At 35.9% G+C, this 27,744-nt stretch overlaps 1 protein-coding gene across 10 annotated transcripts in view; it reads left to right on the top strand.

The window, feature by feature from the left end:
- LOC140602551 (BEN domain-containing protein 5) overlaps positions 1-27,744 on the top strand; it is a 1,370,322-nt gene that overhangs the window by 481,980 nt on the left and 860,598 nt on the right. The window contains exon 1 of one of the 10 annotated variants that reach the window (XM_072772204.1): positions 11,751-11,792. The exons of the other annotated variants lie outside the window; for them this stretch is intronic. Coding sequence (XP_072628305.1) covers positions 11,787-11,792 — 6 coding nt within the window. The 5' untranslated portion in view covers positions 11,751-11,786. Of the gene's footprint in view, positions 1-11,750; positions 11,793-27,744 lie in introns of those variants that run through there. 10 annotated transcript variants of the gene reach the window in all.

The raw sequence follows: 27,744 nt of genomic DNA on the forward strand, positions 1-27,744 counted from the left end.
AGCGGTTTCACACCTGCCTTTGGCCCAGGGCGTGATCCTGGAGTCCCGGGGTCAAGTCCCACGTTGGGCTCCCGGCATGGAGCCTGCTTCTCCCTCTGCCTATGTCTCTGCCTCTCTCTGTCTCTCTCTCTCTATGTCTATTATAAATAAATAAAAATAAATCTTTAAAAAAAAAAAACTCTGAAACATTTCTCCTTTCCCCCATCCCATTGTCTTTATGCCAGTCTTGGCCATCATCATCTCTCACCTGAAGGATTGTATTTACTTCCTAACTGGTTCACACTGAATCTTGATCTTTCATTTTTTCCTCACCCAATAGCAAAATGATGTTTGTCTAATGAAATTCTGAGTAAGTTTCTCTTCTGTGGAAACTTTTTAATGACTTATCAAGAAATCTTTCTTTTTAATTATTTGCCCTCAGAATAAAGTTCGAACTTCTTAACATAGTGTATGAGGCCTTCTGGGATATGGCTTCTACATATCTCTTTATCCTCACTTAGCACCACTTTCCTCCTCACTTCTCCCTTCCCCCCTCCCATATATCACATCCCTACCATGACAGGGCAGCAGGGTAGGCTCAAGGTGAGGTAAATAAGATGTCAAGGGCACAAAGTTTAATGAGGCACTTGCTCTCATATAGCAACACTATACATGCACAACCCTGAAAGTGTCTTTTAAAGAGTGAGATGCCTACATACATACCAGTGTTTATAGCAGCAGTGTTGTCCATGGTATCCAAAATATGGGAAGAGCCTAGATGTCCTTCAACAGGTGAAAAATAGACTCTTAAGTAAAGAGAACATACTGAGGGTTGCCAGAGTGGGGAGGGGTGAGAGATTGGGTTGAATAGGTGATGGGAATTAAGGAGAGCACTTGCGGTGTTGAGCACTAGGTGTTGTATGTAAGTGATTAATCACTAAGTTTTACTCCTGAAAATAATATTACACTATGTGTTAACTAATTGGAATTTAAATAAAAACTTGAAACAAAACAAAAAATACAAAGCCATACTCAACATAAGCCCAAAGTCACTTGCATTATTGAATGGTTTCTATCTTCTTTTGGCCAAAGTATAACTTGAAGCTGTAATTGTTGAAAATGTTGTTATATCAATACATTAAGAAAATAGTGACATGTCAATGGAGGAGGAGGAGGAGGAGGAAGAAGAAGAAGAAGAAGAAAAGAGAAAAGAAGAGGAGAAGAGGAAGAGAGGAGAATAGAAAAGAAAAGAAACGAAACAGCAGCAGCTACTGATTTAAGGAGTAACCTAGTCTGTCTTCTGTACATGGTCGGTTCTTTTTGAAGAGATGCAACTCAGTACAGTATACCAATTTGAGCATTATTAGTACAACTTAATTCCAGTTTCTGTTTTGACTATAGTTCACTCTTGAACTTGAGAATTTGCTACCTCTCCTCGGGCTTCTCTTTTCCTATTTATCAAATGAAGGAGTTGAAAGATTGGACTAAATTATTCTAGGAGCCTTTCTAAATGAAAATATAGCATCTCTGGTCAAAAAACCTGCCTCACAGATCTTGATCATAAGAGAGAGATAAATTCTGAGAAAGAGAATTTTTTTCTGAGCAATTTTTGTTAGTTTTTGTCACATGGATGTTGATAAAGAATCTTACAGCTGTAAGATAATTCAGAATGCAGGAATTCCTCTAAAATGAACTGGCCCAGTGGTAATTCAGCCTCTTTTTATTTTTTTTATTTTTTTTATTTTTATTTTTTTCAGCCTCTTTTTAGATGCCTCTGGTGGTAGGGAACTCACATTTTATAGAATCAGTCCATTTGATGTCGGGTTGATCTGATGACTGTTAAGTTCTTCCTTACATTAAACTGAAACCTATCTCTCTGTAACTTCTGCCCACTACTTCTGCCATTTTCAGATGCACATACCTGATTTAAATCCCATTTTCACTCTTATTGGATTTGTAAGAGAAGTGATAATTCTTGACTTTTTTGAGTTTTTATTTCCTCATCTGATAATGGATATTTTAATTCCTGTCTCCCATGATGTTATAATTAAAGTGAGATAATGCATATTGATTGCTTGTCTAGGCTCTAGTTGATAAAGACTTTACAGAGGACTTGGATTTGGCAAAAATTATGAAGGGTGGGTAGGATTTCTCTATAGAGGTGAGTGGGGTAGGCAGAAGACAGGTAAATGACAGGTTGGCCCTTTGAGACTGAGAAAAAATAGCATAAGCAAAAGCATGGAGCCATGAAAACAATGTGCAAAACATTTCTAGTAATCAGATTTGTCTTGATCTTTGAATGCCTTGGGCCAAGGGGAAAGAATGATAAGAGATGATCCCAGAGAAGTAAGCTACAGGCAAACTGTGAAAGGACATGTACACAATACCACATTCTAATATCACATTACTTCTAGATGCTACTGAATTTAAAGAAAATGATAAAGAGTGGAGAGTTGAACCAGGATTTAAATCCAAATCTTCTGAGACCATGTCTCACAATACCATAACTTCTTGGACATAAAAAAATATTTTTTTATTGTTATAGAATTCTAGAAAACAAGTTACTTCCTTCTGGCACTGTATAGTGATGTTCAAGAAGGACTCTAACCCAAATCCTGAGGCCTTCCACTTGCCTCCCAGCAGGGGAAAGTGCTGTTCTGTCAGTGAAGCCAGTGTATTTCTTTGCTTTCTCTGAATTGATGTTTATTACAAGAGAAGAAAATTTGAGAGAAAGAAAGAATACTCTACCTATTTTTTCAAATATACATGGCTGTATGCTATAGGAGAAAGGGCTCTATTTGACAAACAACTTGGATTCAAATCCTAACTCTGCCATTTACTAGCTGTATATGTAGTTGATGTCTCACTTTACCCTGAGCCTCATGTTCAGTAACATGGAAATTATGGTCCTTGCTCTGCCTTTTTTAAAAAAAAATCATAATAAGGAAATTAGATGATTGTCAAAGCCCTTTAAAAATAATAAAGTGATATTTTATTACTACTACTATCAGGAGATCACTAAGATGAGAGTGCACAGTTCTAATCAGGATTGCTCTACAATATGTTGACTGGACTCGGTAAAAATCATTAAGATCAGAAGTTTATCTTCATTGTTCTGACCTTTTCTCCCTGTCATTTTTCCTTTTGTTTCCTGTCTTCTCACTCACTTCTTTGGTGTGAAGAGACTGGCATCCTATAGCTTTCTCTTCTCGTCTCTTCTCTTTCCACAAGTTCCCAGGATAGGCTCTACTAGTATATCTTTGAGGCCAAGGTGTGAAAACCAGTAACAAGATCTCTTCTTTGTACAGTTCCCTAGTGGAACCTCATCTTTAATCATAAAAGGAAAAGACATTATTTATTCATTAAAAATTATTTGTTCAGCGTATAATCTGTACTTTATTCCTGGTGAAATAATTTGAAAGATGAGTTAATTTAGGGAAATTCAAGGACTTCTAATTCATTTATTGATGTGTTTGTTGTTCATTCTATCTCTCTTGTATTTAAAAATATGTTGTAACACCTACTATGCATTAGATATTGTGTTAGGCAACATGTAAGCCACTTAAGGACCTAATGGTAGTACTTAGATTGTCACATATCAGGTTCATGGTGGTTTTAAATGGCCTTACTTTATTCTTAAGCATAGCTCCTGGGAATGAAACAATTTGGTGTGGTGACAAGAACAAAAGAATGGAAATAAGATAGTATTTATTTTTCCTACATCCAAATGTCTTTGAATTCCTGCTATGTGAAAGTGACAAGCTACTTTTCTGACTTCTCTTGACTATAAAATGGAAGAGACATTATGACATAATACATGTTAAAGCACATGGCTCAATTCCTGGTGCATAGAGGCTTCATGAATGGTAGTTAATGCTCTCTTCTTTTTTCCATCTTTTGTCTCTTCCACTTGTGTATATCCCTGCTGATACTGAAGACAAGAAAAGAAATCGCCAACTAGCAAGGTTGAAATATATCAGCCCCAAGAGCAGTTTTGCAGATGGTCTGAAACAGAGCATTTGCAAAAGGGTAATTGTTCATTATAATTTCTCACACTCTTTTCAGTTTACAAAGCACATTTATACATACCATCTCTTATAATCCTCTTAACAACCATGTAAGATGAGATTTATTATCTCATCTTCTGGGTGAGGAAACTGAGGCTTGCAGAGACTTAGTGACTTTCCCATCAGAGAATTAAAATTGGCTCTTGGTCTTTTAATATGCAATCCTTTATGTATCTTGCTGTCTCACACTAAATTTTGAGCTTAAAATTTTCCAGCTTTCACCCAACTTTTCCATTTTCCTGGCTACAGGCCTATCTTTAAGACTAGGGAACTGATACAACTCCTTTTTTCTTTTTTTTTTCTCCATAGTGTTTGAAACTGATGCAGTCCAGAATGTAGATTGAGAATCCTAGAGATTTAGTCTGGCTGTCTAAAGAAGAAAATTCATACTCCCATCAGTTCTTACTTGGACTATTGTAATAGGCCTCCTTCTTCTCTTTGACTACTTAATGTTGACCTTTCATACTCCTAAGGACATCTTTATACCATAAAACTGAAGTTTGCTCACATCCTTTGTATGCTTAAAACAAAACGGAACAAAACAAAACTGTGTTTTCCCATCTGCAGAACTGAGATCTGAGTGACATGGGCTCATCAAGGCTCCTTAAGCTTCCACTGTGTCCTGATAAGCATCCTATCTTAAGGGCCTTTGTAGATGTTTTTCCTTCTTTCTAGAAATTCTTTCCTCCTTTTTATCACTCTTGGTGAACTCTTCCCCCCACCCCCTTCAAAACCTAGGTTAGATTAGATGACCGTCTATCAAATCACCACAGTGTTCTTCCTTATGCAGTTGTCATAGCTCTTCCTAGACAGGATAGTGATTGCCTGTTTTTTTCTTTTTCTTTTTTTTTTTTTTTTAAAGATTTTATTTATTTATTCATGAGAGACACACATAGAGAGAGACAGAGAGTCAGAGACACAAGCAGAGGGAGAATCAGGCTCCATGCAGGGAGCCCCACATGGGACTCGACCCCGGGTCTCCAGGATCACACCCTGGGCCAAAGGCAGCGTTAAATCCCTGAGCCACCAGGCTGCCCCGATTGCCTGTTTTTTTTCATCTGTATGCCTTGAGTGCAGGGCCCTTTCCTTTATTCCTCTGTATTCCTATTGCTACCTCTATTTCTTGACAGTTTTTCATCATTGAATATAATAATACCTGTAGATTTTTGAGATGTTTGTTATCAAGTGGAGTTAGTTTTTATCTATTCCTATTTTTCTGAGAGTGTTCATTATGAATGGGTGGTGAATTCTGTCAAATAATTTTTCTGCATCAGCACATATGATCATGTGATTTTTCTTTACTTTGTTAATATGGTGAATTACATTGACTGGCTTTTGTTTTTGTTTTTTCTTAAATGAAAGCAAAGTTTATTGAATATATATATAGTTACACGCACATATATATATAGATGTATATGTATTTGTGTTTGTATACATATATGTGTCTATATAGATATAGAGAGAGAAAGAGAGAGAGAGAGATGGACAGAGCATCTAAGAGAATCAGAACTCAGGAAGGAAAAGAGCATGAGTCTTGTCTTTGCTTGGGGTCTGACGTTTTTATTGCCAGTTGGAGTCTCACGCATGTGTCTTCTTAGGCATCCAGGAACTGGTCAGAAAAAGGACAGAGTGCAGGTGTCCTTCATGAGTCATTCGTTCCCTGAAGCCAGGTGTCTTGGCATCAAGGTGTTTTGAGTCAGTGGTCTTGGAAAACTATATAATGACCCTGCCCAGTCACTCCTTAGATGTTATTTATTATGCTGGAATGCTCCAAAGATATCACTATTTCTTTGTGCAAGGAGGACAAGTGTTATTTGTATTACAATGCATGTGTAGAATGGGGTGGGGAGTGCAAGTCTGAGCAAGACTAGAAGCTGGAAAAGGAGCAAAGTTAAAAAAAAAAAAAGTTTTTTATTTGTTATTCATGGCATCCCTTCAGTCTCCCTGTTTTATTCTCCCCTGTGGAATTACTGGCTTTCGAATATTGAATCATCCCTAATTTCCATTTGGTTATGGTATACAATTCTTTTTATATATTGCTGAATTCTTTTTGTTACTATTTTGAGGATTTTTGCATCTATAGTTATGATTTTTACTTGTGGGTTTTTTTGTATTATGTTTGTTTTGATATCAGGTTAAAACAGTAGATTCATAAAATGAATTGTGAAATATTCCCTCTCTTTGTATTTTCTGGAAGAGATTATGTAGAATTGATGCTAATTCTTCTTTAAATATTTGATAGAGAGGTATCTAGGTTACTCAGTCGGTTAAGCAGTCATCTCTTAGTTTCCACGCAAGTCATGATCTTTTTTTTTTTTAATAGTTTCATGAGTCCGGAGCTTAGATTTATTGACTTGAGTCTTTCCCTTTTCTAAAATGGGGTACATTGGGTGCTGTAAAATTTCCTTTCAACATTGCTTCAGCTATTCTCACAAATTTTGATAAAGTCTACTTTAATTTTCATTTAATTAAATGTATTTTTAAAAATTTCACTTGAAAATTCTTGTCTTATAGATAATTTAAAAGTTTGTTGTTTAGTTTTAAGTGTTTCAAGATTTTCGTGTTATTTTTTCTATTAAAGATTTCTCATGTAATTCCATTGTGGCCAAAGAACATACTCTATGATTTCAATTATTTTAGATTCAGTAAGGTTGGTTTTATAGGCCAATAGATGGTCTATCTTCATATATGTTTGTAGCTGCGTGAAAAGAATGTTTATTCTATTATTGGGTAGAGTGTTTTATAAATGTCCGTTTTAGATCCTGTTGGTTTCTAGCATTGTTGAGTTCTTCTGTATCTATCCTGATTTTGTAGTTGTTTTGCTGTTGAAATATCTAACTTCAGTTGTGAATATACTGAATCACCTTTCAGTTATATCTTCTTCCTTATTCTATCTTTTCATGCAGGTTTGCTTCACATATTTTGCAGCTGTGTTGTTTGGTGCATGAACATTTAAGATTGCTATGTATTCTTGGTAGATTGACTCCTTAACATTACATAGTAATGATAATGTTCTCTGTCTCTGGTAATTTCCTTGGCTCCAAAGTCTCCTTTATCTGATATTAATACAGTCACTTCTGATTTCTTAATATGTTTTCATGAAATACCTTTTTTCCCATCTTTTAACTTGTCCATATTGTTATGTTATGAATAAGTTTCTTAAAGACACTCTATAGTTAGTTAGGTCATGTTTTCTAACTCCTTCTACCAATGTCTGTGTTTTACTTGGTGTACTTAGACCTTTTACATGAATGTAATTAATTATTGTCACTTTAGTCTGCCATTTTATTTCTTCTTTGTTTTTCTTACTTATTGCATATGTATAACTTACCACAGTCTACTATAGTGTTATTATTTTATCATTACAAGTATAGAATCTTTTTCTCCCTTTACACACTTCTACCCTCATCCATTTATAATATAATTGTCACAAATATTTCCTCTACTTAGATTTAGAGCCAAATCAAATAGTGTTACAATTTTTGCTTCAATTATTAAGCATACTTGACTGAAGTAGAGTAAGGGAGTCTATATTTACTTCTATTTTTGCTTATTTCCTTTCCTCCTTCCTGATGTTCTAAGATCCCTTCTCTAATATTTCCCTTCTGTTATAGTGCATTTCCTTTAGGCATTTTTTACAGTAGGCCTGTTGGCAACAAATTTTCTTAGTTTTCCTTCATCTGAGAATGTCTTGGTTTTCCCTTCATATCTGAAGCATATTTTTGCTGGATATAGGATTCTGAGTTGACAGTTGTTTTCATTCTGAAATAAAAATGTGGTATTTCCTTCTGGTTTCTCATAAGAATTTTGCTGATTTGTAGTGTTTTCCATGTAGATAATGTATTATTTCTATGTCACCATTTTCAAGATCAGTTTCAGAAGTTTTATTATGTATCTGTTTGTTAATTTCTTTGAGTTTATCTTATTTGGAGTTTGTTCAGTTTTTTTAAACTAAATTTATGTTGCCAAATTTGGGCAGTTTTCAGCAATTATTTCCTTCAGTATTTTTTCAGCTCTGCTGTATTTTTTGTCTATTTCTGAGCTTTGATTACACAAATGTTAGATCCTTTATCACTTTTTTGTTTCTAGTCTCTTTTTATTCTGTTGTTCAGATTGAATAGTGTCTTATGTTGTGTCTTCCACTTCACTGACTTGTTCCTCTGTCTTCTCTAGTCTTCTGTTTCATCCATCCACTGAGTTTTTTTATTTTAGTTGTTGTGTTTTAAAATTTTTAAATTTCCATTTGATTCTTTGTATTTTGTTTTTCTATATAATTTCTGTTTTCTATTAAATTAAATTAAAATAGCTAACATATATAGTACATCATTAGTTTCAGATGTAGAGTTCAGTAATTCATCAGTTGCATATAACACACTGTGCTTATCAAATCACGTGCTCTTCTTAATGCCCATCACCCAGTTACCACATCCCCTCACCCACATCCCCTCCAGCAACCCTCAGTTTGTTTCCTATAGTTAAGAGTCTCTTATGGTTTGCCTCTCTCTGTTTTCATCTTATTTCATTTTTATTTTCCTTCCCTGTGTTCATCTGTTTTGTTTCTTAAATTCCACGTATGAGTGAAATTATATGGTATTTGTCTTTCTCTCATTGACTTATTTTGCTTTAGAGAGAAGAGATTTTTGGGTTTTGTCTTTCTGTACTTGTTGGCATTTCAGAGTTTTTGCCTTCTCTCATTCTGGTATAAATGAGGCAAAAAGAAACCCCACAGGGCTTAGCACTATGTCATTCTTTGAATTGTCAGCTTCCTATGCAGTCTTCTGATTCTCTCCTCACTTGAGAGTCTTCTTATATTTTTTCTATGTATAGTTTACTTTGCAGGAGAATTAGGGAAACATGTACTCCATAGTCTTGGGAGTAGAAGTTTAGATTTAAAAAAAAAAAATGCTGTTGAATGTTTGAAGAAGAGTAAGGTGGAAAGTAAAGTATCCATTTGAAAGATTCTGAATGGAGATAGTGCAACCCCATTTGTGGTGCTTATAGGAACAGAAATTTAAACATGAGGTAGCTATTGCATTTAAAAATTAGATACAGCTCTAAGCTTCCTAGATACCAAGGCAGAAGTAATATGATGACTTATATTTGTTCACTTTCTTTGAGAAAAGGAAGCAGATCTGTTGAATGAGAGTTTTTCTATATTCTCAGAGGGATTATCATGTGTATTCTTTAAATAAGAGGCTTTGTTAAAATTCATATTTTTAAGCTAGGGTTTTGTAAAATACTAGCATATTGCTCATAGGTGAACACTTCTTACAATAACTGTCTGTAGAGGTGGAAGGCATAACCTACTTAATTATACTTCTAATGGTAATTAAGATAATAAAAATATATTGCTTTTTAGCATTTATCTTATTGTCTAGAGATCAGACATCTTGAGGAATGGATAGTAAATTAGTTCCTTCTATTGTCTTTCCCAAATACTGGATATCTTAAGTGAATATCTGGCATGAGTGTTTGGCTAGGGCTGAATTGCTGGGAGTTCTCAAGTTAGTCTGATGAGTGCATGGACTGAGTGTAATCTGATGTATTATTTCTAGGGTATCTATAGTGCATATTTAATATAGGTATTATTTTAATGCTCACATATCTAGAAGAGAATTTTCAGGTTAAGTAAATGTTCCTTTCCAGGAGAAAATGATATTACAAAATACCTCCTGTGTACCAGAGATTATACTAGAAATTCTATATATTACTCTTAACTTTTTAAGTTACTGGAGTAATTGTTATTATTCCCATTTTATAGGTAGATAGACTAAGACTAGGGGAGATTAAATCTTTTGCCCAAGGATGGACAACAAGGAAGTGTCAGAGTTGATATTCTATATCTAATCCTATTTCCTACTCCTGTCCTGTATGGACCCTATACTTCAGCCAATCTGTTTTATTGAAAGAAAAAAATGAGTATGAAATACTTGGTAGGAAGAAGTGAATGGAAGTAAAAGCACATTTGAAAAAATTCAAATGAGTGAGTTCATCTTCTCAAGCAGTTTGAATGAAAATTATGACAAAGAAGTTTGAAAGAACTGGCTTAATGGTAATTTAATCTTCCTGTGAATTTCATTTTTATAATCTTTGTTTTAGCTAGAAGCATGAATAATTTGTAGTACTTAAGAGTGCTTTATGAGATGTTGGAGTTTGGTCATTTTTGGTATAAGCGTATATTGCTAGTATATGTATGTATGTATTCTATAGTAGAGTTATTACAAACAATTTGATAACAGACTAGCGAAAATACAGATTCTCAAAGATCATCTAGGTTGGACTAATCTCTTGTTTGATCAGTAGAAAGCTAATACGGTAGGAGATTAAGTGACTTGATTAGGGTCTCATAGTGACTAGCAGTAAAGTGGACTAGAGAGCCCAACTTATTTGAATCCCAATCCAGTATTCCTTATTAAAACAATCTAAAGACTTTTGAAATAATTCTGTTTTTCTAAAGGTAAGACTTTGCTTAATTTTAAATATATCATTTCAATTTTACAGTTCTTTATTTTTATTAGCTTAATATTTCTAATGTTATAATTCAGTTATTATGCTTAAAATATCAGGGCCTTGGAAAATACAATTGAAAAGCACCAACTGTCTCACCTAAAGGGATCTCATTTGGTATAAACTCCATTCAACTGTGAACTCTTAGGGGAATGGATCATATCAATTATTTTTTAATTTTCAGCACTCAACTTGGGGCCCATTTGAAATTTGGTTGAATGAATGGATGAATGAAGTCCAAATGAGTCATAATGCTATTCAATATTAGAATTTTAAAAAGCCTTAAAAATTATATGGTTCAACATCTTTAAGTATGAGGAAGCTCACAACAAAAGACAGTATATGGCTTAATGTCATAGAAACTAAAAATACAATATTTTTTTTATAATATATTTATAATACTTTCCACTTTTCAGGTCATGTTAAAATTTCATAATAATCTTGCATTGCACAAATCCAGGGAACACTGTTCACCTTACAGTTGATATGAACGGTACCTTCACAGTTGTTTAGCTGTGCATAATGGCTCAGTACATGAGACTGGTATTATTTCCTGTATTTTACAGATAAAGAAATAGGCCTACAATGGAAGTGACTTATCCATGATTAGACATATTATGTGTAGCAGTACTGGACCTCTGTTTTCTTAAAATTCAGTACCTTTTTTCTTATAGTGCTCAAGTCTGAAATATATCATTTAATCCTTCATGACTATCTCCATAACACATTTCAGACAATATTTAAAGCAGGGACTGAAGCATACACACTGTTCATAGCTCTGGTCCTGAATCTGCCTATCCTAGTTTTCAGCCCTTTTGACACTTTTCCATTTCTAGCTTTACCTTTTTCACCAAAGCTCACATTATCTTTTTAACTACAATCTTGGATTGCCTTCAGTATAGTTTTTCTTTCTACCTTTGGCTGCCTTCACAATTCAACTCCATTCCCTGTCACCTGCTACCTTAGCTTTCTTTCACCCTAGCAAATGCCTTTAACTGTCATGATTGGCTGTTGGACCTTTAACTGCCATGATTGGCTGTTGGACATGATACCATTCTTCTTTTGAACGTAAAACTTAACAGGATTTCTCCTATACATTCTCTTTTTCTGACTTTCCTTTTCAAGTCCTCCCTGAGAGTCATCTTGCCACCCAGCACAACTTTGCTCTCTGCACATGGTCTCTGGGTGATTCATCTCTGCCTGTCACACAGGCATGAATGCCAACACCTACACATGCAGGTGAATCTGCTCCAGTGATATATTTTAATTACAGATTTAGTCAGAAGTAATTAAGCCTCTCTGTAACTGGTATGGGCACCGAGTTTTAAAAATTCATGAAGTTTCAGACATCCCATGTGTGGTTTGTGCCACCCTGGTTTGCAGAGTAAGAAGGAGCCTCTAGTGTCCTTAGATTAATTAATAGAAAGAGAATAAACTTAATGGAGCCAGAAAAGTGCAAAAATTGGTGCTTTCCCCCCTATATCTCATGCAGATGGAATGGCCATCCTGGGATTGTAGCAGGGGATGGCAATTGCATTTTAATTACAGGGCTGATGATTTCAGTACTGCACCAGATGGAAGGGCCTTTTTAGAGAAAGAGGCCCACTCACTGCCTCTGTCGATTTTCCCTCTGATGGTGGTTAACAAAACCCGACAGGAGACAAAACTGATGAGGTTGCATTCTGATCCCGTGGATTTTATTCTCTATTCTGTGGCTTGACTTGTGAGTTCAGTCAGATCTTGACTCCTGTGAAAAAGATGCAGCTCCTTCAGGCACTTTAACAAATGAAAGAGAAAAGATGAGGCTGGAGGAAAGGAATGATTCTTTTCCCCCTTGCTCTTCCTTTATCATTGTTGTGGTCACTTTATTGCCTACAAAGCACTTTTACTTCCATTGTATCACTTAACAATTATGACATTTCAGTAACAGAGGTATTGTTATCCCCATTTTAGTGAAAGGAAAAATTGAGATTGGACACGTAAGCTTTTATACATTTCGTAGTGTTGGTCAGTGAATTACTAGGATTAAAACAAAATTAAAATAAAAGCGTTATGTGTTCTCTGGCCAAAATATAGTTGTGGATCTAGAAGCCCTCTAACACTTCATCTCATTTGATAGAAAATAAAACTAAGACTTAATTGGTCTAATGGAGAGCAGTGTGGAATAGTTGAAAGAGCATGGGCTTTGGGAAGTCCTAGTGAAGTTTTACTTCTGTATTTATGTATTAGGAATTCCGGGGCAAGTCTACCCTCTGAACTTCACTTCCTGCATTTGTAAAGTGCAAATTTGTGCTGAATAAAACAAACACCTTCAGCCTTGAATCCTCTGCTACCCAGAGCTTGGATTTACTTATGCCTAGGTTAGGAGTCTTTTTTTCTGTATCTCCTGTGGGTGGTAGTGGCTCATTTTGGGGAAATCCAAATTTTAAAAAATGATTCTCAAGAAGCTAGACTGGAAAAGATGAATCCTGAATTGAACTTAATGGAGGCCAAATCCTTAAGAAATTTTTAGAATGTTATCACACAGGAAAACAGCCAAAACATTGGGAAGCTATTTACCCAGAAATCGCAATAATTCAGACAAGTGAATTTGGGATTGCTATGAAAATTTCCTTCTCAGACACAAAATACTAGTCCACCAAGTGCCTTGCCAAACCAAGAAACAGTTCTGAAGCAGAGAGATGAATCATTGGGAATCATTTGGTCTCTTTTGCCTTCTTTTCAACCATTTGATTCAATGATGCTTGTCCCTCAGAATCTCCTCCTTTGACTTTTTCTCCTTCAAAGAAGAATCATTTGTTATCTTCTCACTATAATTAGATGGTTTGGGGGGATAAACATCAGACCTTCATAGCTGCCAGACCTGATTTATAGGAAAATTATTTGTTCTAATTATACAGAATGATTCATAGCTTATGCAAATGTGTGATTTATTACCAGACCACCTCTTTTATATGTAGGTCCCATTCTCTTTAGTTTTTAGTTCAGTGCTTCCTAGGAATAGCAATACCATCTAGACCAGACTGCTGGATTCCTTTCGTCATTCTCTTGACAGTCTAGAATAATAATGGCATGCATTCATTCACTTGACAAAAAGGTCATCAAGCAGTCTCCATGGACAAGACACTGGGATATAGAAATGTGGTTACATTTACTTTTATAGAGGACATCGGGGAAGGGCATATTCTGTAGCACTGTAACATCCTTTATCTCATGTTAGCCTCAAGGCAGCCTTTATCTCATGTTAGCCTCAAGCCCTGTAACATTATTTATACCTCATGTTAGCCTAAGTAAAGCAGCCCATATATTCTGAAAGTATTACAGATGAGGAGACAGCTCAGAGAGGGAAAGTGACCTATCCAAAGTCAGTTGGTATTAAAATTATAGGAATCTACTGGGAATAATACATAATTCCTAGTACTCAGAGTCAGCTTGCATACATTCACACATACTTTGTGTGTGTGTGTGTGTGTGTGTGTGTGTGTGTAGGAGTGGGGTTGGGCATGAAGTCAGGGCTGGGAAGTATTGTTTTCCTATGTGAAGGGATGAAAAAGATATATTTTCTTAAAATGGCTCCACAGTTTATCTACCTGACCCTCCACTTTATTAGTTTAAGGTATTAAAGGCTGGTATTAAAGTGTCAGTGCTCTTTGGGAGGGAGGCACATTTAAATCTGATACTTGTTATTCATTAATTCAGCATGCCTTATTAGAAATCTTTTCAATGCCTGGTCTTGAGCCTAGGTACCAGGAGAGGGGTGGAGGGTGGCAGTTATGTGGATGTGATAAAAGCATCAGTTAGAAATGGCCTCTCTCATGATGGAACCCAATTCCTGTCAATATTTCTGTTTTACTAACATGCTTAACTTTCTATGTTAAAGCTATTGAGAATTTCACATAGGAAAATGTTGTGTTTTTTTTTTTTTTTTCATTCCTGAATTAGGTATCAGCTCCAAACCTTTCTCTTTTCTTCCTCTCCTGGTACGTGCCTGTATTATCTTACTAGACCTTGAGTTCTTTGAAATCAGAGACATGTATTCCATATCTATGTCTTCAGTGACTGATACACAGTAAGTTCCCAACAGATATCTGGGAACAAAAGAATCCCTTAACGCATTGTTAAAGTTACCTCTGCTTCTTTCTCTTAAAGATTCCTTCATTCTGGCCCTTATTTAGTTCCTTTTTGTTCAAAGAAAGTATGCTTATTTTTAGGGTTTCTTCTTCAATCCTCAACTATCCAAATATCTTTCTCTATTATTTGTAATCTTTGCCAAGGTCCGTATTCTCCCCCTGTGACTTCTTTAAAGCTATTAAAGGAATAGATTAATGTGAAAATTGGGTAACTTTTTTTCACTTAGCTTCCCTGAGACTTAATTTCTTTCTTTGGAAAGTAGTAACAATATCTACTTTTCAGGTTATAATTATAACCAAGTGAGAGTATATATTGCCAACCACTATTTCAAAATTCAGCTTAGGTATAAGCACCTCTGGCAAGTTTTTCTGACCCTTACCTTCCAGGCTGTCTGATTGCCTTCTGTGTTTTTCAGAGTTCCATTATTTCCCTCTGTTTTATACTTGTAGCATTATATTTTCAGTTTTAATTTGTCTTTTTCTTCTACTACACAGTGAATTTTTGGACAGTCTCTTATTAAACTTTGTATTCATGCATATTCATATTCATCCTCATATGTTTACTGAGCAGCTATTATGTGCCAGCAATGTGCCAGATGTTGTGAGTTTAGCAGTAAGACCCACAATGTCTCTGCCCTAAAGAAATTGTAGTGTTTAGCTTCAGTTCAGCACAGGAGTCACTAAGTGTGTGTTGGATGAATGAGTGAAAAATGAACATAATCACACAAGTGGATGAAACTACTTGTTAACTGTAGAGTGCTGTATGGGTGTTAATTATTTATACTTTCTGCTGCATAGAAATAAGGATCTGATACAATATCCAATAGAATCTTCCCAGAATCTTCTGTGCCAGTTGTCTTTAAATAGATATGTGGTCTTCCCCTTGCTTATGATTTGCTAATTGTCTAAGTATTAGTTTAAATAGACTCCCTTTCTTAGCTTAAGTATTCCCCATCACCTTTCCTGCTGTTTTCTTTCTTTACTAATAATTTTTGACCTGAGGATGAGAAAGCCTCAAAAGAACCAATGAGAAGAGCAAACTTTTTATTTTATTTTTTACTTTAAAACATAAGCCAGTTTTCTCCAAAGATCTACTAGTAATAGAGAAATCTTCATGGGCGCCTAGCTTTTGGGTCCCCAATTTTTTTTAAAGAAAGTGAACAGTGCTTTACAATTTTCAATTAATGATAAAAAAAAAAGTTGGTCATATAATTTATCTTCCAAAGCTTACATTTTTGTGTCAAATGGTACTATTGAAATTTATGCTAGGATAATATACATAAAGTAGGACTGTCCCTGGCAAACCATGATAGATATGTTCTCATTACTAATAGGGAGCTAGCATAATGTCAAACATGGGTCAAGGACTTGACCCGATGGGCCAATGTGGGGTCAATCCTCACTCTGAAATTTTCTATTAGAATAACTATGGATAATTTACTTGAACTTTCTACATCTATAAAATGAAGTTACTAAGCTTGTCCCCTATGTAATAGCATTAATTGAGATAACACGTATAAAGCTGCCTAACAAAACCTGGCAAATAGGAGATGCTCAAAGAATATAACTTTCATTTCTTTTTAATTCCCCTAATAACAGCTCTGCCATTAATTCAATGTGTGACCTTGAACAACTTTTCCAAATTTTTTTATCAGTCAAATGGCAGAATTGAAATAGATGATCTCTTTATTCTCCAGTCATTTTTTTTTCTGGATTTCTCAGAATAACCCCATTTAAAACAACCTTGTTACCATAAACTTCCACATTGTCTTGGGAATCTTGATATCTACAGGATATGTCACAGGTATCCTTGACATGAAAAACAGTGCCAAAATTGTCCAGCAGATTATCTATCATATCTTCTAATTCAGAAATTATAATTTTCACATTATGAGATCCTTCCAAGAACTCAGTCACATTTTGTACTCCTCTCTCAGAACCAGTGTAGCCAAAGCTGATTAACTCTTACATTTCTGATCCTGTAACATCACAGAAATTGGGATATTCAAGGATGACATAATAATTAATGCTTTCAATCCAAGCTTTAAGCTATTTATTAAAGGAAGAAGAGCTTGTGGTGGCTGATCCATTCTCCTTTGAAGATTCTCTTCCCCATATTAAATAACCCAGATTCTTTAAACTGACCCTTTCTAAGGATATGCTGGCAATTATTTAGTCAGCAGTTCCTCTTGCTAGAATCTGATCAAATGTCCTCCATTTCTGGTTCCCTACTCTTTTACCAAATCTGTCACCAAATCTTACTGATTCTATCTACTAAACATATGTTAAAACTGTCCCTTTTCCTTACCTTCTCTGCTTTAAAGTTGTGTTTAGTTCAAATTAACAGTGTTAAGACTTAGTACATGCTATGTGCTAGGCACTCATTACATGCTCTGTTAACATTTATTACACGTTATGTGCTAACCAGTGAAGGAACAAAGATGAAAAAGTCTGTTAGTGCTAGAAATGATTGTAGAATTCATCTAGTCCAACTACCTGATTATGTAGTCAAGGAAGCTGAGATTCAGAAAGGGAAAATGACTAGTACAAAATCACACAGCTAATAAGCTGCAGAGCTAGGGCTAGGACTCAAGATTTTTTTTCACTCTCCCCTCCAAGAATCCTTTCCCCTCTACCACTGTAAACTTAAAAATAACCACTCCCTTCACTGTTTCACCCTAATCATGTTTAACATTTTGTATAGTACTTTAGAGTTATAGACCCATACCAGTCATCTAATTTAGTTTTTATAATGTTCTTGTAAGAGTTTATTGTTAATCATGGTAACCCTGAAACTCAGAGAGGTTAGTTAACTTGTCTTGGTATAAGTTCTGAAACTTATACTCCAAATTCATTATTTTTCCCCATACTGCACTTCCTTTATTGACATAAGCAAGTATTAGACTATGACTGACATGTGCTGGATTGTAGAGATGTTAGACGTGAATCCTGCTTTTGGAAAAAACAATATAGACAGATCATAGACTGAAAGTAAAAAGTCATGCTGGCTGTTGTGTAAGGGCTTCCTGGAACTGTTGTATCTTCTAAAGGTTGTTGTTTATGGCCCCCTAGTTTTTAAAACTGCAAAAATAAAAGCTCTAAGTTAGTTATTTTTGATAAACCAACAAATGAAATTGCTGCAAAAATTAGGTCATTTTGGAAAAATTGGAAGGTAAGATTATCCAGAGTTAATGTCTGATTATATTATATACTTAGGACAGATTTACCATGGGTGAAGCCATTGTGGCCCACATAGAAAAATTATTCATTAAAAAACTTACAACAAAAAGTTTTCAGGAAAAAGGTTAAAAGTAAATTCTCAACAAACTCAAGAATAAATTGATACCATGCATCTTTTCTGATCATGATGCTATCAAACTGGAAATCAATTGCAAAAAAAAAAATAACTGAAAGGACACAAATAAGTGTTACTAAACAATGAATGGGCCAACCAACAAATCAATGAGAAAATTAAAATTAAGTGAACCAAATGAAAATGAAAATAGTAGTTCGAAATGTTTGAGATGCACAGAAGCTGTCCTAAGAAGGAAGTTTATAGCAGTACAGACCTACCTAAAGAAGCAAGAAAAGCAAGAAAAATCTCAAATAGAAAACTTAACCTTACACCTAAAGGACCTAGAAAAAGATGAACAAACAAAACCAAAACTAGTAGAAGGAAGAAAATAATAAAAAGAGCAGAAATAAATGAAATAGAAACTAAAAAACAAAAAGACAAAAAAGAAAACAGTACAAATTATCCTAAGTGTATGGAAACACAGTCTTGTGTTTCTTGTGTAAGCAGTGAAGGAACAAAGATGAAAAAGTCTGTTAGTCTTGAAATAGTCAAAGCAGTCTTGAAAAAGATGAACAAAACCGGAGGTATCACAATCCTACATATCAATAGATACACTACAAAGCTGTGGTCATCAGGAGAATAGTACTGGCACAAAAAGACATATCTTGTGAATATGGAACAGAATAGAAAACTTAGTAAATAAACCTCTAATTATATGGTCAGTTAAGTTTTGGTGAGGGAGGCAAGAATATGCAATGGGAAAAAGACAATCTCTTCAACAAATGGTGTTTGGAAAACAAGACAACTACATGCAAAAGAATGAAAATGGGCCACTTTCTTACACCATAGACAAAAATAAACTCAAAATGGATTAAAGATCTAAATGTGAGATAAAACCTTTAAAATGCTAGAAGAGGGGATCCCTGGATGGCTCAGCGGTTTCGTGCCTGCCTTTGGCCCAGAGTGTGATCCTGGAGTCCCGGGATCAAGTCCCACGTCGGGCTCCCGGCATGGAGCCTGCTTCTCCCTCTGCCTATGTCTCTGCCTCTCTCTCTCTCTCTCTCTCTCTCTCTCTCTGTCTATCATAAATAAATAAAAATAAATTTAAAAAAATAAAATGCTAAAAGAGAGCACAGACAGAAATATCTCTGATATCAGCCATAACAACATTTTTCTGGATATGTCTCCTGAGGCAAGAGAAATAAAAGCAAAATAAAACTATCAAGACTGCATCAAAATAAACATCTTTGGCACAGCATAGACCAAGACCAAAAGGCAACCTACTGAATTGGAGAAGATCTTTGTAAATGACATATCAAACAAAAGTTTAGTTTCCGAAATGTATAAAGAATTTTCATAATTCAACACCCCAAAACCAAATAATCCAATTAAAAAATGTAACAACAGACATCTCTCCAGACAGACTCCATACAGTTGACAAAATCCATAAAGTTGATCAACACACACATGAAAGAATGCTCAACATCACTCATCATCAGGAAAATGTAAATCAAAACGATTATGAAATATTACCTTGGGTAGCCCAGGTGGCTCAGCGGTTTAGCGCTGCCTTCAGCCCAGGGTGTGATTCTGGAGACCTGGGATCAAGTCCCACATCGGGTTCCCTGCATGGAGCCTGCTTCTCTCTCTCCCTGTGTCTCTGCCTCTGTGTGTGTGTGTGTGTGTGTGTCTCATGAATAAATAAATAAAATCTTTAAAAAAAAAAAAAGAAATATTACCTCATGCATCTCAGAATGGCTAAAATAAAAAACACTGGAATTGACAAGTGTTGACAAAGATATGGGAAAAAAAGGAACAGTTCTTTGTCAGTGGGAGTTAAAATTGTTGTAGTCACTGTAGAAAGTGTTGTAGTATGAATATTCATCAAAAAGTTAAAGATAGTATCACCTTATGTTACAGTAATTCCATTATTGAGTATTTACCCAAAGAGTATGAAAACACAAATTTGAAAAAAATATTTTCCACCCATGGTTTTGGTAGCATTATTTACAATAGCCAATTATGGAAGCACTCCAAATGTCCACTGATAGATGAATGGATAAAGAATATATATATATATATATATATATATATATATATATATATATAACTTATATATTCTTTATATATATTCTATATATATATTCTATATATATATTCTATATATATATATATATATATATATCCACACACATACACACCACTTGTTCACTTTATGACAACTCCTTCAGTTGTACACTTAGGAGTGTGTGCATATGTTCACAGATGTGCATAATGTATGTTTCTATATATTGTGTGTATATATACATACATATATATTATATATATGTCTGGCTATATATACACACACATATATATAATGAAATATTACTCAGTCACTAAAAAGAATGAAATCTTGCCATTTGCAACAGCATGGATAGATCTAGATAATATAATGATAAGTGAAATAATAAAAAAAAAATACCATATTATTTCACTTATATGTGGAACTTAAGAATCAAAACAAATGGCAGTAGGGGAACCTGGAGCTTGCCATGTCCATTGAATACAGCTAGATGAATATTAAATCATTTGAACACAAAAGAAACTGATCTGCGGATTGAGAGCAAAACTGTACAACTAGAGCTAGAAAAAAACACACTGTGGAAGGTGGGAGCTGGAGAGAATCAACTGAGGGAGAAAAGAACTGTGGGTGATGTGAAGGAGAAGGAGCTCCAGTTACAGAAGAGTGAGAGAGAGAGAGAGAGAGGGAGAGAGGGCAAGCACAGGGGATCTCAGAGGAAGAACTCGTCCCCAAAACTGTTGACTTGGAATAGAAGAGGGTTAACCACCAGAAGCTTTATAAGCAGCATAGCACAAAGTTTGAAGTTTTGGAGGTCCTTGCCTATCACCCAGGTCTGGTGAGCTGAGCAGTCCTCCAGTGGGGAAGGAGGGTGGAGGCCTGGGAGCAGATGGCTTGGTCTGAGGATGCCCTGGGCCCTGCAGAAACAGTTCCCTTGCTTGGAGTGCCTTTGGGGAAAGTAGCATAGCCTCTCCAGGGACAAAAAGACCTAGCAGATGCCAATGTGCTGAAATGTTCACTAGCATAGGAACAGAGACACTGACCGAGGAGAGCAAACCTTGGTGCTGGGTTTTGGCTATGCTCTACCATAAACTCTGAACTGCTCTGCTGTTGGAGTACCAATTTCTGGGACAAGCCAGCAAACAGCAAAAGCCCAGTGGGACCCTCCCCCAGAGGATCAGCAAAGGTCAGTGTCTCATGGATCTCTAAATTTGGGAGTTTTGAAGCCTAGCCGAATAGCCTGAGATAAAACACAGGAGCACTGTGCCACCTGGCAGGTGGACAGCTGAGACACAGGCGGGTGAAGGCAGGGGTCCGGCAGAAGCAGGGACACAAGAGGGGTGATTGTTTGCTCTTCTGTGAGGGCTTCTTGAAGAGTAGCTAGTGCAAGCTTCCAGCACTAGGGTTGAGAGAGGAGGGCAACTTCATCCCATTCCCCTACCCCACATCAGCATTGACCAAACTCATTGAGAAAAATATTACCATCCAGTGGAGGCTAGAGCCACTTACACCAATTGCATCACCACTGTGCCCTGCGGGTACATCTCCACTAGGGCAAATTTGCCTGAGAATCAGTGCAGCAGTCCTCACCCCCTAGAAGACCAGCACAAACCCTTTGTACCTGGCCTACTGACCATAGAGTGCTACAAAGCTTCAGCTCAAGGGGAAATAAGATCTAGCCTCCTTTTTAAAATTTTAATCTTAATTCTATTCATTCATTCATTCAATCTATCTTTTTTTTTCTATCTAGCTTCTTTTAACAAGCGGAACAAAGCACACATAGGATCTAACTTCCCTTTTTTAATTTATTATTTTTTGGGAGCAGTACCTTTTCCCAATATAGCTATTACTCTTAAGAGCATGAATGCCCAGGCTTTACCAACAACAACAACAACAACAAAATAAAATAAAATAAACAGTGAGCCAGACAAAATGATAAGATGGAGAAATTCACCCCAAAAGAAAGAACAGGAAGAAGTGATGACCAGAGATTTAATCATACACATATAAGTAAGATATCTGAACTAGAATTTAAAACAACAGTTTTAAGGATACTACCTGGGCTCAGAGAAAGCATAGAAGACACTAAAAAATCCCTTACTGCTCAGATAAAAGAACTACAAACTAGGCAGGCAGAAATTAAAAATGCTATAATGAAGATGAAAATCTGAATGGATGCCAAGACAATGAAGATGGATGAATCAGTGACATAGAAGATGAAATTATGGAAAATAATGAAGCTGGAAAAAAAGAGAATAAAAGGTATTGAATCATGAATGTAGACTTAAGGAACACAGTGACTATTTGAGACATAATAACATTTATATGATAGGCATCCCAGAAGAAGAGATAGAAAAAGGGGCAGAAGGTTTATTTGAGCAAATTATAGGCCAAAACTTCCCTAATCTGAAGAAGGAAACATATCAAAAACCAAGAAGTACAGAGAACTCTCATTAAATTCAATAAAAGCCAGCCATAACCAAGACATATTGTAGCCAAATTCACAAAATACACAGAGACAGAAAGAATCCTGAAAGCAGAAAGGGAAAAAACTCCTTAACAAGGGACTACAAGGGAAGACAGATCAGGTTTGCAGCAAATCTGTCTACAGAAACTTGGCAGGCTAGAGAAGAATGGCATGATATATTCAATGTGCTGAATAGGAATAATATGCAGCCAAGAATACTTTATCCAGCAAAGCTGTCATTCAGAAGAGAAGGAGAGATAGTTTCTCAGACCAACAAAAACTGAAAGAGTTCATGAACTATTGCCCTGCAAGAAATATTGAAAGGGGCTCTTTGGGAGTGAAAATAGACCAAAAGTAACAAACTGGAAAGGAACAGAGAACATCACCAGATACACCAACTTTAAGGGCAACCCAATAGCACTAAATTCCTATTTATCAATAATCACTCTGAATGTAGATAGACTGAATGCTCCAATCAAAAGGCAGGGTATCAAAATGGATTAAAAAAACAAGACCCATCTATATGCTGCCTACAAGAGTCTCATTTTATACCTAAAGACATCTGCAGATTGAAAGTGAGGTGATGAGAACCGTCTCTCATGCTAAAAGAAGCCAGAATAGCCTTCTTATATCAGACAAACTAGATTTTAAACCAAAGATTGTAACAAGATGAAGAAGGACATTTTATCATAATTAAAGGGTCTGTCCATCAAGAAAATCTAACAATTTTAAATATCTATTTCCCCAACTTGGGAGCACATAAAGCTATCAAACAATTAATAACAAATATAAAGAAACTCGTTGATAATAATAGAGTAATATTAGGGGACTTTAACACCCCACATACAGTAATGGACAGATCACCTAAGCAGAATATCAACAAGGAAACAGTGGCTTTGAATGACACACTGGACCCGAGGGACTTCACAGATGTATTCAGAACATTTCATCCTAAAGCAGTGGGTACACATTATTTTCAAGTGCACATGGGACATTCTCCAAAATAGATCACATACTAGGTCATAAATCAGCCCTCAATAAGTACCAAAAGATTAAGATCATAGCATGCATATTTTCAGACAACAATGCTATCAAACTTGAAGTCAAACACATACACACAAAATTTTTAGAAAGCCCACAAATACATGGAGATTAAAGAACATCTTACTAAAGAATGAATGGATTAACTGGGGAATTAAAGAGGAAATAAAAAAAATACATGGAAACAAATGAAAATGAAAACATGACAGTCTAAAACCTTTGGGATGCAGCAAAGGTGGTACTAAGAGGTAAGTATATTGTAATACAAGACTATTTCAAGAAGGAAGAAAAGTCTCAAATATACAACCTAACCTTTCCTACCTAAAGGAGGTAGGAAAGAACAGCAGATAAAGCCTAAAGCCAGCAGAAAAGGGAAAATAATGACAATTAGAGCAGAAATAAATGATATAGAACAACAAAAATTGTAGAACAAATCAATGAAACTTAGAGCTAGTTCTTTAAAAGAATTAATAAAATTGATAAACCCCTAGCCAGATTTATCAATAAGAGAAGAGAATGGACCCAAATAAATAAGATCATGAATTAAAGAGAAGAGATTACTCTCAATATCAAGGAAATACAAGAATTATAAGAGAATATTATGAAAAATTATATACCAACAATCCTGGTCAATCTGGAAAAACTGGCCAACTTCCTAGAATCATACAAACTACCAAAACTAAAACAGGAAGAAATAGAAATTTTGTACAGGTCCATAACCAGCATAGAAATTGAATCAAGGGGCAGCCCGGGTGGCTCAGCAGTTTATTTTTTATTTTTATTTTTTATTTTTTTGGCTCAGCAGTTTAGCGCCACCTTCAGCCCAGGGCGTGATCCTGGAGACCCGATATCGAGTCCCCAGTCAGGCTCCCTGCATGGAGCCTGCTTCTCTCTCTCTGCCTGTGTCTCTGCCTCTCTCTCTCTCTGTCTCTCTCTGTCTCTCATGAATGGATAAATAAAAATCTTTAAAAAAGAAAGAAATTGAATCAGGAATCAAAAATCTCCCAACAAACAAAAATCCAGGGCCAGGTAGGCACCTAGGGGAACTCTACCAGACATTTAAAGAAGAGTTAGTATAAATTCTTCTCAAACTGTTCCAAAAAGTAAAAATGGAAGGAAAACTTCCAAACTCCTATGATGTCAGCATTACCCTATTAAAAGAAGAATTACAGGCCAATATCCCTGATGAACATGGATGCAAAAATTATCAACAGAATACTGGTAAATTGAATTGAACAGTACATAGAATGAGTTATTCACCATGATCAAGTAGGATTTATTCCTGGGCTGCATGATGATTCAATATTCAGAAATCAATCAATGTGATACACCACATTTATAAAAGGAATGATAAGAACAATATGATCATCTCAATAGATGCAGTAAAAGCATTTGACAAAGTAGGGCATCCATTCTAGGTCCATAAAAAACCTTCAACAAAGTAGGTACAGAAAGAACATACTCAACATCATAAAAGCCACATGTGAAAGACCCACAGCTATTCAGTGGGGGAAAACTGAGAGCCTTTTTCCTAATATCAGGAACAAGGCAGGGATGTTCATTTTCACTACTATTTAACTATTAATATTACTAATATTATTATTTAACATAGTACTGGAATTCTTGGCCTCAGCAATCAGACAACAAAAAGAGATAAAAGGCATCCAAATCAGCAAGGAAGACGTCAAACTCACTATTTGTAGATGACATGATGTTTTATATAGGAAACCCAAAAGACTCACCAAAAAAAAATTGCTAGAACTAATATATGAATTCAGCAAAGTTGCAGGATATAAAATCATTGTACAGGGGATCCCTGGGTGGCGCAGCAGTTTGGCGCCTGCCTTTGGCCCAGGGCGCGATCCTGGAGACCCGGGATCGAATCCCACATCGGGCTCCCAGTGCATGGAGCCTGCTTCTCCCTCTGCCTGTGTCTCTGCCTCTCTCTCTCTCTCTCTCTGACTATCATAAATAAATAAAAAAAATTAAAAAAAAATCATTGTACAGAAACCTGTTGCATTTCTTTTCACAAATAATGAAGCAGCAGAAAAAGAAATCAAGAAAGTGATCCCATTTACAATTGAACCAAAAACAGTAAGATACGTAGGAATAAACTTAACCAAAGAGGTAGAAGATTTTTCCATTGAAAACTATAGAACACTTATGAGAGAAATTGAAGAGGACACAGCGAAATAGGAAAACATTCCATTTTCACGGATTAGAACAGAAAACATTGTTAAAATGTCTTTGTACCCAAAGCAATTTGCATATTTAATGTAATTCCTGTGAAAATACCACCAACATTTTTCACCGATCTAGAACAAACAATCCTAAAATTTGCATGGAACCACAGAAAACCCTGAATAGTCAAAGCAATCCTGAAAAAGAAGCAGAGCTGGGGGCATCACAATGCTGGATTTCAAACTATCTTACAAAGCAATGGTGATTAAGACTGTGTGTTACTGGCAAAGAAACAAACACATACATCAATGTGAGTGAGTATCAGTACTCTACATCAATGGGTAGAAAACCCAGAAATGGACCTACTTCTGTATGGTCTACTAATTTTCAACTAACCAGCAAAAAATATCCAGTGGAGAAAAAGACAGAAATTGGTTTCAAGAAAACTGGAGAGCAACAGGCAGAAAAATGAATCTGGACCACTTTGTTATACCATACACAAGAATAAACTCAAAATGATGAAAGACCTATGTGGAGAACACAGGCAGCAACCTCTCTGACCTCTGATGGAGCAACTTCTTATTAGACACATTGCCAGAGGCAAGGGGAAACAAAAGCAAAAATGAACTACTGGAACTTCATCAAGTTAAAAAACTTCTGCACAGTGAAGGAAACAGTCAACAAAACTAAAAGTCAACCTATTAAATGGGAGAAGATATTTGCAAATGACATATCTGACTAAGGATTAGTATCCAAAATCTATAAAGAAGGTATCAAACTCCACACCAAAAGAAAAATAATCCAGTTAATATATGGGTGGAAGACATGAATAGACATTTTTCCAAAGAAGACATCTAGATGGCTAAAAGACATGAAAAAGATGTTCAACATCACTCATCATCAGGGAATTATAAATTTGGAAAATAAAACAAAAGAAATGAACAAAGGTAAAAGAGAAACCAAGAAACAGGCTGTTACATACAGAACTAACTGATGGTTACCAAAAGGGGTGGATCAAATAAATAAAGAGGATTAGGCATACCGTTTTTATGAATAATGTGTAGAACTGACGAATTATATCACTGCTTTGAAACTAATATAACACTGTATGTTATCCTGGGATTAAAATTTCAAGAAATACGAAAATTAAGTGAAGTGATTCTTTACAACAAAGAATAAAATAACCACATGGACCCAGGTAGGAGAGACAGAGATAGGGTGTCACCCAAACCCTTACCTTCATTATAGCAACACACAATAGAGAAATCTCACTCTTCTGGACCTTCTCCCAGAACAGTGAGGGTTTGGTGTCCCAAATAAAGCATCCAACCCTAAGTATCTACACTAGAGATTCAATTCCCTAAAAACATCTGGCTTAGAAATCTAATGGGGCTGACATTTATGGGACCCAAAGTGCTATAGGAAAATTAGTTTCTCTTTTGAAGGGGCTCACGAGCAGTCTTATGTTAGGATCTAGTGTAAAAGCAACAATTTGAATGTTCCTGAACTATATGTGAGGAGGGTCCATTGTCTGGTATAATGGCATCTGCTGGAGTGGTATGTGACATTTGGGGCACTCTCTAGAAATGGAGGCGCTGATAAACACAATTTGTATGCTCTCCATCTACTCTGCTAGCCTAACTAAATACATTTGGGCATGATACCTTCAATCTGCCTAATTGGGATGGGCAAGGACAACTGGTTGCTGCACGGTCCTGCTGCCTTACTGATACTGGAGAGTGTGAGCAGTTGCAGCGAGTGTAAGTTGAAGTTGACAAGTGCAAACCATCATGGCATTCTCCTGCTCCCAGCCTACAGCTGGTGCATGGGCACAGACAAGGCAATTTCCTGCTGCTTTTCTGAAGTCTGCAGGCACATAGTTAAGACATTTTCCCTCTGCCCTTCTGAAGTCAGTTAGCATGGATGGCCTTCTATACTCTCAAGCTATTTACCTAAATAGTAGGCACACATAAACAATGCAGGGCAAACAGTATCGACACAGGGGATGCCCCTTG

Source organism: Canis lupus, chromosome 13 (genome assembly GCF_048164855.1).
Source record: "Canis lupus baileyi chromosome 13, mCanLup2.hap1, whole genome shotgun sequence".
NCBI classification, from domain to species: domain Eukaryota; kingdom Metazoa; phylum Chordata; class Mammalia; order Carnivora; family Canidae; genus Canis; species Canis lupus.